The 14,889-nt window shown below is 46.4% G+C and overlaps 1 protein-coding gene across 1 annotated transcript in view; it reads left to right on the forward strand.

Annotated features, from left to right (window-relative positions):
* The window catches only part of LOC144761885 (mucin-like protein), a 507,595-nt gene that overhangs the window by 46,173 nt on the left and 446,533 nt on the right, over positions 1-14,889 (forward strand). Inside the window, exon 4 of the mRNA XM_078647097.1 lies at positions 4,693-5,299. Within this exon, the coding sequence (XP_078503223.1) occupies positions 4,693-5,299 (607 nt within the window). The remainder of the gene's footprint in view (positions 1-4,692; positions 5,300-14,889) is intronic.

Raw genomic sequence — 14,889 nt, forward strand, 5'->3', positions numbered from 1 at the left:
GCTTTTGGGACCTTCTAAATATTTAGTTATGCAGCACAATATCCTTGGTGCAACAACATCAACTGTTGCGTGGCTAACCACTCATCAGGTCCCAAAGGCGAGACCTATTGGCTATGCCAATGCTTGTTGGAAGCAAGCTGCAGGTGTGGATTTTCTGCTTTCTGAGTACAGTGGGGCTCCCTCGATTCACTGCCTTGTGGTACCGGGCCCTGCCAGTGAGGGTCACAGCAGTGCCACCTGCCATTTGCCTCTGCTTGCTCCAAATCGTCACATTTAAAAAAAAAAAGACACAGCAGCAAAACACAGCAGTGCAGCCTGGCCATAAGAAACGTCAATCTTCGCCTATAATTAACTGAATTATCTGCAATCAAGCAGGTGCGTGGTGTGCCTATGTAATGATCAGCTGTGAAACAGGCCCGTAATTAAAGAGGAATGTATTGTGCCACATGGGCTCTGCGTGCAAGGGTCACGGCTCAGCTACATAGCTGCACAGTCAGGAAAGTGTTCTGGGAAGCTACCAACCACTCCGGCCATCAGTTTGTGGTTCAATAAGCAGCCTAAATGTTTGCCACCAGGTGAGGATGCAAACTTCTAATTCAACTGTGGCAGGCGGGCAGCTGCAGCAGGACCCACCGCCTATCACACTGAGCACTCTCTGACTCCTCCCATGTCAGTGAAATGGTAATGCCCCTGCTGCGCGGTGAACCCAATTCTAATGAGGTCCGTTACATTGTAATAGTAGCAGCTTCCTTTGAGCTCAGGCAGCCCCCAAGCCTGTCCGAGAACAGCCTACAGCAAGCGCTGCCACTCTGCACTTTCACAATAAAAAATGGTGGGTTAACAGCCAGCGTTCTGGGTGCTTCACAGCCCAGGAAGCCTACAAATGAGTGACTGTGCATTTCAGTGCGGCGATGCAGACCACCACACTGAAATGCGTTAGTGTCACTCCTGATGTGTGATATTTGTCAGGGCTGAGCATTAAAAGTGAGTTTTGGAAGACTAATATACTCTAGTATGACAGACAGCTTCACATTGCAGAGTAGTCCAAATGCCAGTTCACGCAGCAGGTCCTGAGCCATTTTGAATTAACATAACGATCATTTTATTAGGCTATATTCGAGCTCCAAGAGGCTATACATGCACACTGAGTCCAAGCTAGCAAAATTGCAACATAAGTAACTAGCAGCTCTAAATTCTTTTTCTGCTGCATTAGAAGCTGTAACCGTGTGAAGCTTCTTTTCAGGTGATTGAGCAATGGAAGGTGGCGAGCACGAGAAGTGTAAGTGGAACCTTGTATCTGTGAGCTTCGCAGTCCGGCAGCTGCTGCAATAAAACCCTGCCGCAGAGGCAGGGAGTATGCGCCTCGATGTCGCCTTCATTGTTCTGCTTGCCTGAGGCAGGGACACGCTTCAAGGTAAAACAGCAGGCATTTAACGCAGTTACGCATTTATGTTTCCAAAATAAACAACCAAACAAGAAAGCTCTGCTCGCTGTTTGAACTGTGTCATGCGAGCACTGTGATAAACTCACTTATTTCACTGTGTTTGGCACACGAAAATGTGGTTTTTCACATCCTTGCGTGCACGCTTTGGGTCAGCCACTGCCTGGACCAATGCACCATGCAGAGGCGCAACTAGAGCCAAATGTCGGGAGGGGGGGGGGGGGGCGGGGGGGGGGGGGTCTGAGAAACAATTTCTTCCAGCAATAGGCAGAGTGGCGATGCCGGGGATCTTAGAAGGGGTGAAAAAACAACAAAGCCTCATTAACAAGCAGATGGTCTTTTAAAGACCTGTGAAGTACTCGGTGCAGCTGTGTGTGTGCCCAGAAAGCTGTCTTAGCCCAGGCTGCTACACACGATAGGGAGGGAGGGATGGGATGAAGCTCATTGAGCCTAATGGGCGTTGCACGCCTGGTACCATGGGATACAGCGCTTTGTTCAACTGACACGCTAGCACCTACTTTTGCTTTCTCTCAGAGCAACAAGGGAGGAAAGTTACAGGCAGAAAAGTGAAGCAAGGGGCAGGGCCGGAGGGAGGCCTGGGAGGGGGTGTAATAATGGAGCAAGAGGTTAAAACAATGACAGGGAACGGGGGGGGGGGGTGAAGAGACAGCACACAGTGGGAGAAGAATGCAGTAACATAGGGAGATCAGCAAGGAGAGAGCAGAAACAACAAGCGTTAGCACATGTGAAGAGCAGCTCTCAGCATTTGTAATGCAGCAGATCTCGCATTTAGGCAATTTTGAGCTATTGGCATTGTAAATGACAATGCTTTTTATTTATGTTTTGGTTTTTGAAACATAAATAAAACACATTGTCATTTACAATGCCGATAGCTTAAACTTGCATAAATGAGAGACCTATTGCATTGCAAATACTTGTTTTGTAGGCAACTGGGTACCTTCACCAACAAGTATCTATTGTATGGTGTTCTGAGCTAAATAACAAATAATAATAATGATGATCATGATAATTATTATTACTAATATTACTGTTATTATTCGTATTGTTGTTATTAATATTTTAATATCATAGAAATTATTAATATTATCTAGGGAAAATTATCTAATATAACTATGTCTTTCTTAGTGTTATTTAGTTTCTGATTTTATGTCTAATTATTCACAGAATATTCCCATTTTATTTCCATTACAGATGTTTTAGGGTCAAATCAGAAAAGCATGTAAGAGTATGTAAAGCAGTGATATTTTCAATATTCCAAAATAGAAAATAATAAGTGGTGTGTGGCACTCCTCTTTATACACAGTCAACCTGTTATCAATGTATTCAATGGGTAACTGTTCTGGGTGCCTTCGGGTTCTGATCCCCTCTGACCCTCAGGGATTGAATAGTGAAAAAGTCCTTGGTGCAGTGCCGACCAAACGGCACTGTGCCCAGCAGGCACTCCTAATGAGACACTGTCTTTGAATGTAATCAAATTGTAGTTCAACGTAAATCAAATACTGAACTCAAAATCCATTGGTTAGTACTCCAAAAAGTAGTATTTTTATTTTTCAAATGTTCATTATAATATCTCCGTTTTCTTAATTCAAAAATGTACTTCAAATAATCAATTGATGGGTGATAGCTTGTGCAGCCCATTTTTAACTTCACTACAATCGGTTTCTTTTTAGTTTCATTATTTGGACACACTCTATCTTGTTTTAACCAGCACATTTTACCGCTTTTTGACTCACAATATCAGTTCATGTTTGCACGTTGCTAGTAGCGCCATTCACCACGTGTAATTGTTAACAGTGGAAGACATACCACCCGTGAACCGGCACATTACAATAAGATATCCTTTCACTTACAGATTGCACGATTATCCCCTGATGAAGGGCACGAGTCCCGAAATGCATAGGGATACAGACATCGCAATTTGAGGTTGCATCAAATGAGGAAGCAATATTTATGTTCTCCCATCAATTGATTATTTGAAGTACATTTCTGAATTAAGAAAACAGCGATATTGAAATGAACATTTGAAAAATAAAAATACTACTTTTTGGAGTACTAACCAATGGATTTTGAGTACAGTATTTGATTTACATTGAACTACAATTTGATTACATTCAGAGACAGGGTCTCATTAGGAGTGCCTGCTGGGCACAGTGCCCTTTGGTCGGCACTACACCAAGGACTTTTTCACTATTCAACAGATCATCATGCAGCATAGGCAGGACGCTTGACCTGAGAAAGTTAAATCTATTTGGTGTCTCTGGTGAAGATATATGCCATCTTGTTAGGTCTGGGTGTGTATATAATGTGTCTGTCTTTCATGAGAGAGTTCATGCCTATGCCTTCATTTTTGCGTCAGCCTAATTGATACTTTGCGACAGAGGAGAGACTCATCTTAATGTAGGCTTGCTGTTTTTGCTGGTGAAAACTGTTAAAGACAGTGGGCCTTTATTATTGATTTGTGAAAATCTTGACAAAACTGTAGGTCTGACTATTTGATTGTGAAAAACCTAATTTTGATGTAGTAGACCTTTTAGTGAGTATCACTGTTTTGTGAGGTCAAGGTCTGCAAGTGCATAATATGTTACATGTAGTAACACAGACAATGGAAACAGGCAAGGGGTTTCTTAGAAACTGTTATTCACTAGCACCGGCGGTATATTGATTTACTACATATTATTATTAAGGAGAATTCTCTATTTCTAGCCCAAAGTACCTCCATGGGCCAGGATGCTCGGTCTCCCATCTATCTGAGAGTCAAGTGCTAAAAGAGGTACCCGGGCCCAGTTTGGTGGTCAATAGTACAGAGTCCCAAGGAGGCCTGAGGTAAAAGGCTCTTTTTGATGCAACTGAGGCCCATTAACTCCTGCTTGCACTGAGGCCTTCCGAACCGGATTTCACTCAAAGCTGACAATAGAGATAATCTGCTGTCTTTTTTAACCCAACAGGCAGAATGGGGGTTATTTAACAAACATTCTTTCAATATCTTTGGAATCTTGTAAGGGTAAGTTCAGATCATGGTACCAGCAGCAGATCATTCCATAAAAAGGTTAGAAGACAGCATACATGCAGTTCTCCAATAATGCATTTTATCCAGTCGGGAAATATGCTAAAAATGAAAAATGTAAACATATTACCTTATTTTTCAATTCAGGTATAGTGCTTCTTATCCATGCCTAAAATACCTTGAGAAATTTAATATTAACTCTTGGTTTTTTTTCTTTCTTCTCTAGACAAACACATTTCAGTGTATATTGGCCACAGATGGAACGCATTCTTTTGGATTGCTGAAATATTCAGAAATGCTCTGGATGCGAGGTCGGAGGATCTATCACAGGGCTTTGATAGGATTCACAAATGGTGCAGGATATTTTTACAATGATCCGATAACTAAGACAAATAAAACGTATGAAGCTGGAGGAAGATACAGACCTCACCAGGTACTTGGAAACACAAACCAGACTGGGCAGTGGGCTTTCAGACTTGATTTGAGTAACAACAATATCAAGACCAGTTCTCAGCAGAAATGCTGGCGTTGGTACCTCTCTGAACCCGCCCATTCCCTGTGGAGTGATGGACTACCCGCATGTCCCTGCCACAAATCCCAGGTATTATTCGACGGGGCTTTTGTTTCTGAGATCTTGCCTTCCACGAATGCAAGCCTTGTCAGAGCCTTACGAGCTGCACAAAGTAATGGAACAGTGTTTCAGTCTATCCTCCCCAATCGTTTTTTGGCCGGGCGTCGGTGTCTTTACAACACAGATGGATACCTTACCTATGGCATCAGTGAACGCTACTTTCTCTATGCACAAGATGCACAGGGAACCCAAGACCACATAGGTAGGTGAAGGTGACTTATCTACCATGTTTCTTTAGTTGAACTATGTATCAGATTTTTGCATGATTTAATGATCACAATACTTATAGTGGGGTTTACAGTAGCTACATGGCTACACAATTGCAATGAAAACAAATTGACCAGAAAATCTTAGAAAGGAGGGGTGTAGAAAGGAGTAAGTATGAAAACAATATACTCTCTAAATCCTGCATGGAATCAAAAACATATTAATGAGACGAATGAAAAGAGCGTGAGTGGATGTTCTTCTGATCATCACCATCAGTATTATCAGTTTCTTATATTTCCAACTAATCCATGGGCAACTGAGTAGGTGAAACAGTTGTGAGATAATGTTCCCTGTATTGGAATAGACTAGTCTTCATGCACTTACTGTACGTAAGCACATATATTATTACGCAAACATTTCTGGGCATATTGTCTCACATTTCTTTGAAAAGCTTTACCACCGATCCTAACCTAGTTGACTCTGGGTGGAACCAGAAGCCCTTTATCACTGAATTGACGTTTCCAGCAGGAAACATGTAATGCAAGGTTTTTTTTTATACCATGGGACATTGATATATATCCCCAGTGCATAGTAGTACAGACATTCAATTCTCTCCTGACTAGGCAGTCAGTGGTGAGAGCACCTGAATGAAAAGAGCGTGAGTGGATGTTCTTCTGATCATCACCATCAGTATTATCAGTTTCTTATATTTCCAACTAATCCATGGGCAACTGAGTAGGTGAAACAGTTGTCAGATAATGTTCCCTGTACTGGAATAGACTAGTCTTCATGCACTTACTGTACGTAAGCACATATATTATTACGCAAACATTTCTGGGCATATTGTTCCACATTTCTTTGAAAAGCTTTACCACCGATCCTAACCTAGTTGACTCTGGGTGGAACCAGAAGCCCTTTATCACTGAATTGACGTTTCCAGCAGGAAAAATGTAATGCACGTTTTTTTTTTATACCATGGGACATTGATATACATCCCCAGTGCATAGTAGTACAGACATTCAATTCTCTCCTGACTAGGCAGTCAGTGGTGAGAGCACCGGGAGGTCAAAATACGGTTTAGAGGTGCAAGACCTGTTATTTCTTGCATCACCGCATTTTGAATCACATTAGGTTATGTAATCTCTTTCTTAGCTGAGCAAGCCATTAGCACATTGCAGAATGTACCCCTATGCTCCTAGTCCTAGTATAGTTCCTGACATCAGTGTTCTCTTGGGCTCCATAAGGAAGGGAAGGCCTTGATGATGAAGCTTGATGTGACCAAAGGAGGCTGCACTAGTTTCATTTGTTTGACACTCCTGAGTCTTATGTGCATCAAGTATTCCTCCCAAGGTCTTAACTTTGTCTTTATTGAGAATAACTGTATAAATAATCGAGAAGTGTCCTTAATCTTCCTCAGTGTATTGTCTGGTATGTGGAAAGAAACTTTATAGGTTTTGCCTGACCCAACGTATGCGCTGGTCTGGCGAGACTTTTAGTGAGGGCTCAAAAAATGCTACCATGGCCAGCCTAGAGCTACAGTGCATGTATGCGGGCGCGCGCTTAGGAGCAGAGGTGCCATATGGCAAACCTCTTCATGCTCATTAAGCGCCCGCGATCACTTTCACTTTTGCCCACTATCACTTTCACAGTGCCCCTTTGAGGTTCTCTTTCAAAGAACATCAAACATCAAAGAACATGTTATTGTGTTAATGCTTTGCTGTGCCTGTTCGACTTACAACGTGCTTTCTCTTTCCACAAACTCGATGTTTGTGTTCCATTATTTTGATATGCTTTCAGTATTACTGTCACACACACAACCACACACACAACCACACACACAACAACACACACAACCACATGCACAACCACACCCACAACCACACCCAACCACACAACTACACACACACCTACAACCACACACACAGCCACACACACACAACAACCACACACACACAACCACACAAAACACTCACAACCACACACACACACAACCACACCCACGCAACCACAACCACACACACAACCACACCCACAACCACACACAACCACACACAAATAACCAAAACCACACACACAACCACACACACATAAACACACACAATCACACACACAACCACACACACAACCCCACACACATACAACCACACACACACACACAACCACACACAACCACACACACAACAGCCACAAACACACAACCACACCCAACCACACACCCACAACCACAAGCACACACACAAGCACACACAGCATACACAACCACACACCCACAACCACATACACACAACCACACACACAACCACACACAACCACAACCACACATTGATATGCTTTTAGTATTACTGTCACACACACAACCACACACACAACCACACACACAACCACATGCACAACCACAACTACACCCAACCACACAACTACACACACAACTACAACCACACACACACACACAACCACACACACAACCACACACACAACCACCCACACAACCACAACCACACTCACAACCACCAACAACCACAATCACACCCAACCACACACACAACCACATACATAACCACAACAAACACACACAACCACACAAACACACAACCACACACACACACACACAAGCTCATTAAGCACCCGCGATCACTTTCACTTTTGCCCGCGATCACTTTCACAGTGCCCCTTTGATGTTCTCGTTCAAAGAACATCAAACATCAAAGAACATGTTGTTGTGTTAATGCTTTGCTGTGCCCGTTCGACTTACAACGTGCTTTCACTTTCCACAAACTCGATGTTTGTGTTCCTTTATTTTGATATGCTTTTAGTATTACTGTCACACACACACAACCACACACACAACCACACACACAACTACACACACAACCACATGCACAACCACATCCACAACCACACCCAACCACACAACTACACACACAACTACAACCACACACACAACCACACACACACAACAACCACACACACAAACACACACAATCACACCCACCCACACAACCACACCCACACAACCACAACCACACACACAACCACACCCACAACCACCCACAACCACACACAACCACACACACACACAACAACCACACACACAACCACCCACAACCACACACAACCACACACACATAACCACAACCACACACACAACCACACACACCCAACCACACACACACATCCACACGCAAATAAACACACACAATCACACACACAGCCACACACACACACAACCACACACACAACAACAACCACAAACACACAACCACACACAACCACACACACACAACCACAACCACACATTGATATGCTTTTAGTATTACTGTCACACACACAACCACACCGACAACCACATGCACAACCACACCCACAACCACACCCAACCACACAACTACACACAACTAAAACCACACACAACTACAACCACACACACACACAACCACACCCACAACCACACACAACCACACACACATAACCACAACCACACACACAACCACACGCAAATAAACACACACAATCACACACACAACCACACACAACCCCACATACATACAACCACACACACACACAACCACAACCACACACACAACAACCACAAACACACAACCACAACCACACATTGATATGCTTTTAGTATTGCTGTCACACACACAACCACACACACAACTACACAGACAACCACACACACAACCACATGCACAACCACACCCACAACCACACCCAACCACACAACTACACACACAACTACAACCACACACACAACCACACACAGACACACACAACCACGCACACACAACCACAACCACCCACACAACCACAACCACACTCACAACCACCAACAACCACAACCATACACAACCCCACACACATAATCACAACAAACACACACACCCACACAAACACACAACCACACACACACACAACCACACACACATAAACACACACAACCACACACACACACACACAACCACACACATATACAACCACACACACACACAACCACACACAACCACAACCACACACACAACAACCACCACACACACAACAACAACCACACACAACCACACACACACAACCACAAGCACACACACAAGAACACACAACACACACAACCACAACCACACACACACAACCACACATATAACCACAACCACACACAACCACACACAACCACACACACAACCACACACGACCACAACCACGCACACAACAACCACACACACAACCACACCCAACCACACACACACACAATCACACACACACAACCACACACACAACCACAACCACACACAACCACACACACACACAACCATACACACACAAGCACACACACAGCACACACACAAGCACACACACAGCACACACAACCACAACCACACACACAACCACACACACAACCACAACCACACACAACCACACACACACAACCATACACAACCACACACACAACACACACAACCACACACAACCTCACACACACACAACCACACACACAACCATACACACAACCACACACAACAACCACACACAACCACACACAAAACCACACACACAACCACTCCCAACCACATATTCACACCCACAACCACACCCGCACCCACACACAACCACACACACAGCCACAAACACAACCACACACACAACCACACACACAACCACAACCACACACACAACCACATACAACCACACACACACAACCACACACACACACACACACAACCACACACACACAACCATACACAACCACACACACAACCACACACACAACCACAATCACACACACAACCACACACACACAATCACACACACAACCACACACACATAACCACACACACAACCACTCCCAACCACACATTCACACCCACAACCACACCCACACCCACACACAACCACAACCACACACACAGCCACAAACACAACCACACACACAACCGCACACACAACCGCACACACACACATAACCACAACCACACGCACAAACACACACACACACACACACACACAATGACACACACACAACCATACACAACCATACACACAACCACACACACACAACCACACACACAACCACACACACAACCACACACACAACCACAACCACAAACACAACCACACATACAACCACACACATAACCACACACATACAACCACGCACACTCACAAAAACCACACACACACAACCACAAGCACCCACACCCACACACACAACCACTCCCAACCACACATTCACACCCACAACCACACCCGCACCCACACACAACCACAACCACACACACAGCCACAAACACAACCACACACACAACCACACACACAACCGCACACACACACATAACCACAACCACACACACACACACACACAATGACACACACACAACCATACACAACCATACACACAGCCACACACACACAACCACACACAACCACACACACAACCACACACACAACCACAACCACAAACACAACCACACATACAACCACACACATAACCACACACACACAACCACACACACACAGCCACAACCACACACACACACAACCACACACACAACCACACATACAACCACACACACACAACCACACACACAACCACACACAACCACACACACAACCACACACACAACCACAACCACACACACAACCACACACACAACCACAACAACACACACAACAACACATACAACCACACACACACACACACAATCACACACACAACCGCACACACAACCACACACACACACACAACCACACACACCACACACACACACACACACAACCACACAACCACCCACACTACCACCCACACTACCACCCACACAACCACACACACAACCACACACATGCAACCACACACACAACCACACATGCAACTACACATACAATCACACACACACAACCACACACATACACAGCAACACACACAACCACAACCATACACACAACCACACACACAACCACACATACAACCACACACAACCACACACAACCACAGACAACAACAACACACAACAACACACACAACCACGCACACCACACACACAACCACACAAACACAACCACACACACAACCACACGCACACAAGCACACACACACACAACCACACACACAACCACACACACACAACCACACACAACCACACACACACACACAACCACACACACACAACCACACACACACAACCACAACCACACATCAACACACACACCCACAACCACACTCGCACCCACAACCTTACCCACACACACACAACCACACACACAACCACACACACAACCACAAACACAACCACACACACACAGCCACACACACAACCACACACACACAACCACACTCACACAGCCACACACACAACCACACACACAACCACACCAAGCATTGGCATTAGCCAATAGGTATCGCCTTTGGGACCTTATAAGTGTTTAGCCACGCAACATTTGATGTGGTTGCACCATGGATATTGTGCTGCATAACTAAATACTTAGAAGGTCCCAAAAGCGAGACCTTTTATCCTCTATTCAAGGTCAGCCAGATTGGGAGCATCTATTTCTGAATGGATTGGAAAATGAAATTCACCAAGTTGTGGCACAACATCTCCTGTCAGAGGGATAATATTCTTAGTATTACACATATAATTATGGTAAAATTCAATTAAATCTCCCAGTAGTTCCTATAACAATTGGACACACACATTGAAAAACAAAGGAGAAAGATATAAACCCTGTGGTATACCATAACTAATTGGTTGGGTACTTGCCATGTGTGGACGCGTGGGCTGGGCGGACCGGAATAACAGGCGAGGAGGCCGGATGTAATGAGCTATGCTCAGTAGTTGTTTTATTGCAAGGATTGAACAAAGTCTTAAGGGGTGGGGGACTGCTTTCTGGGTTCCGGCGGGAGGTGTAGGGTGGGTCTGCAGGCTGATGACACGGTTTGATGAGGCCGTAGGGGATCCGGTCTTCTCCTCCTTGGACGGGTACAGTCTTCTCCCACTTGGGGTACTGGGACTCCTCGGAGGCTTGGAAAAAGGAGAGAAGTGTACGGGCGTTAGTCCTGATCAGAAATGGACTTCGGAGCACTTCCACCCACACCAGGGAGTGATGGAACGAGAAATGACCCATGCGGTAGGGATGGTCAGGGAGGTAGGACAAGGCTAGTAAGAGAGGGTTGGGAAAAGAGGGGTGACGGGTGCTGGGCGGTGCTCGGGCTCTTTACAGTGCACGTGAATCGAGATCAATGTACAGTGCTTGTGCTCGTGCAGCTTTACCTACAAGATCTACAACTATATACAAGGAAGGGGCACTGAGAAAGGATGGTGTGTACTCACGTGCCCCGCCGCAAATCTCATCCGAGTTGCGGCCGCTCTCCAGCCACCTCCTGAGGACGCCACCAGTCTTCAGTCCAGACGTCCTCCTCTTCCTCGTCCTCGAGTCGGTCTTGCCACGCTGCTCCGCTCACTGTCGGTGGTTCTTCGCTTCCCGCTGTCTCCTGCCACGAGTCGGCTGCTTGGAACGCCTCTCCTTCTCTTCCTCGGTCTTTTCTACCTTCCGGGACGAAGTCCGTCCCATCACTTCCGGGGTCAGAGGCGGCTGTTTCCGGGTCGTCACTTCCGGGGTCGCGAGAGATCGCTTCCGGTTCTCCGTGCTCTGTTGACTGTGTCGGTGCCTGCAGGGGGAAAAAGAGAGAAGATGTCCTGGGTGACCGGGACGTTATGTGACCAGGTGCGGGGGACAGGACCCCCACGCTCGGACGTCGCTGCGAGGAGGTAAGGGCAGCGTCGTCTCCACATCCCCTTTCCCTAGCAATCTTTCTTGTAGGGGTTGTGGGAGAAGGATACCGAGAGAGGTAGTCAGCATTGCCCTGTTGCAATCCCTTCCTGTGCATCGTCTTGAATCGGAAGGGCTGTAGGGAGAGAAACCACCGGAGTACTCGGTCGTTGTGGCCCCTGTTGCGAGCCATCCATTCCAGAGGAGCGTGGTCGGTGTAGAGGAGAAACTCACGCCCCTCCAGGTAGTATCTAAGGCTTTCTACCGCCCACTTGATCGCCAGGGCCTCTTTCTCTACTACTGCATAGTTCCCTTCTCGGGGAAAGAGTTTCCTGCTAAGGTATAAGATCGGCTTTTCGACCCCTTCTGGGTCCTTCTGTGAGAGTACAGCCCCCAAGCCCTGGTCGGATGCATCTGTTTGCAGGATGAAGGGTTGTGTATAGTCCGGACTGATGAGCACCGGCTCGGAGATCAGGGAATGTTTCAGTTGGTCAAAGGCGCGTAACACCAGGGAAGAGGGGTGTCGGAGTTGCTCTTCTGTCTTTGTGGCTTTTTTCAACAAATCGGTCAGAGGGGCTGCGGTTTGTGAGAAATTTGGGATAAATCTCCTATAATATCCCAGCAAACCAAGGAAGGCACGGAGTTCCTTCCTGGTTTGTGGGAAGGGGATGGCTTGGATAGCCTTGATCTTGTTGTCCTGAGGACGTATGAGCCCTTCCCCCAACAGGTATCCCAGATACTGCACGCTCTGTGCCGCTAATGTGGTCTTGGAGGGGTTGATGGTAAAGCCATGGTTCCCCAGAGAGGAAATGACGGACCGCAAATGGTACAAATGCTGTTCCCAACTGTTACTATAGATGACGATGTCGCCAAGGTATGCCCCAGCGTAACGTTTGTGGGGTTGCAACACCAAGTTCATGGCCCTTTGGAACGTAGCCGGGGCTCCGTGAAGCCCAAAGGGCATCACCTTAAACTGAAATAAGCCCTCAGGGGTTGAGAAGGCGGTTTTGGGGTTGTCTCCTTCTCTGAGGGGGATTTGCCAGTACCCCTTGCATAGGTCAAGGGTGCTTATGAACTTAGCCTTGCCTATGCTCTCCACCATCTCATCTACGCGGGGTAAGGGATAGGTGTCGAAGGCGGAAATTTTATTCACTTCCCTGAAGTCTATACAAAATCTTGTGGAGCCATCGGGTTTGGGCACTAGCACAATAGGCGAATTCCAGCTGCTGCAGGAGGGTTCTATGATGCCCATTCTCAACATCTGGTTCGTTTCCTCTTTGATGATGGCTCTACGTGCTTCGGGGATACGATAGGGTCTTTGCCTCACTGTTTTTCCCGGTTCTGTGTGGATGGCATGTTCAACCACGGTGGAGTGTCCCGGTAGGGATGAAAATACCTTTTGCACAGAGGACAAGGCCCTTCTGAGGTCCTGTTTGTTTTGTTCCGGGAGGTCAGGGTCAAAGCAACCTTCGAAGGGAGTGGCGGTCGCTGTGGACAGGACAGGACGGGGCCCTTCCCACTTCTTTAGGAGATTCACATGATAGATTTGGGTGGTCCCTCGGGTGGGGTCGGTCTCCACTTCATATGTAACAGGGGTCACGGGTCTTAGAACAGGGAAGGGGCCCTGCCACTGCCCTAACAACTTATGGTCGGAAGAAGGCAAAAGCAATAGTACAAGATCCCCAGGGTTGAAGGTACGGGCTTTGGTTCCCTTGTCGTACTGCCGTTTTTGTGTGACCTGAGCGACCACCAGGTTCTGCCTCACGATCTCCCTTATTTGTCCTAAGTGGGTCCTCAGATTGTCCACGTATTCGGGCAGGGGCCGGGTTC

This window comes from Lissotriton helveticus, chromosome 6 (genome assembly GCF_964261635.1).
Source record: "Lissotriton helveticus chromosome 6, aLisHel1.1, whole genome shotgun sequence".
NCBI classification, from domain to species: Eukaryota; Metazoa; Chordata; class Amphibia; order Caudata; family Salamandridae; genus Lissotriton; species Lissotriton helveticus.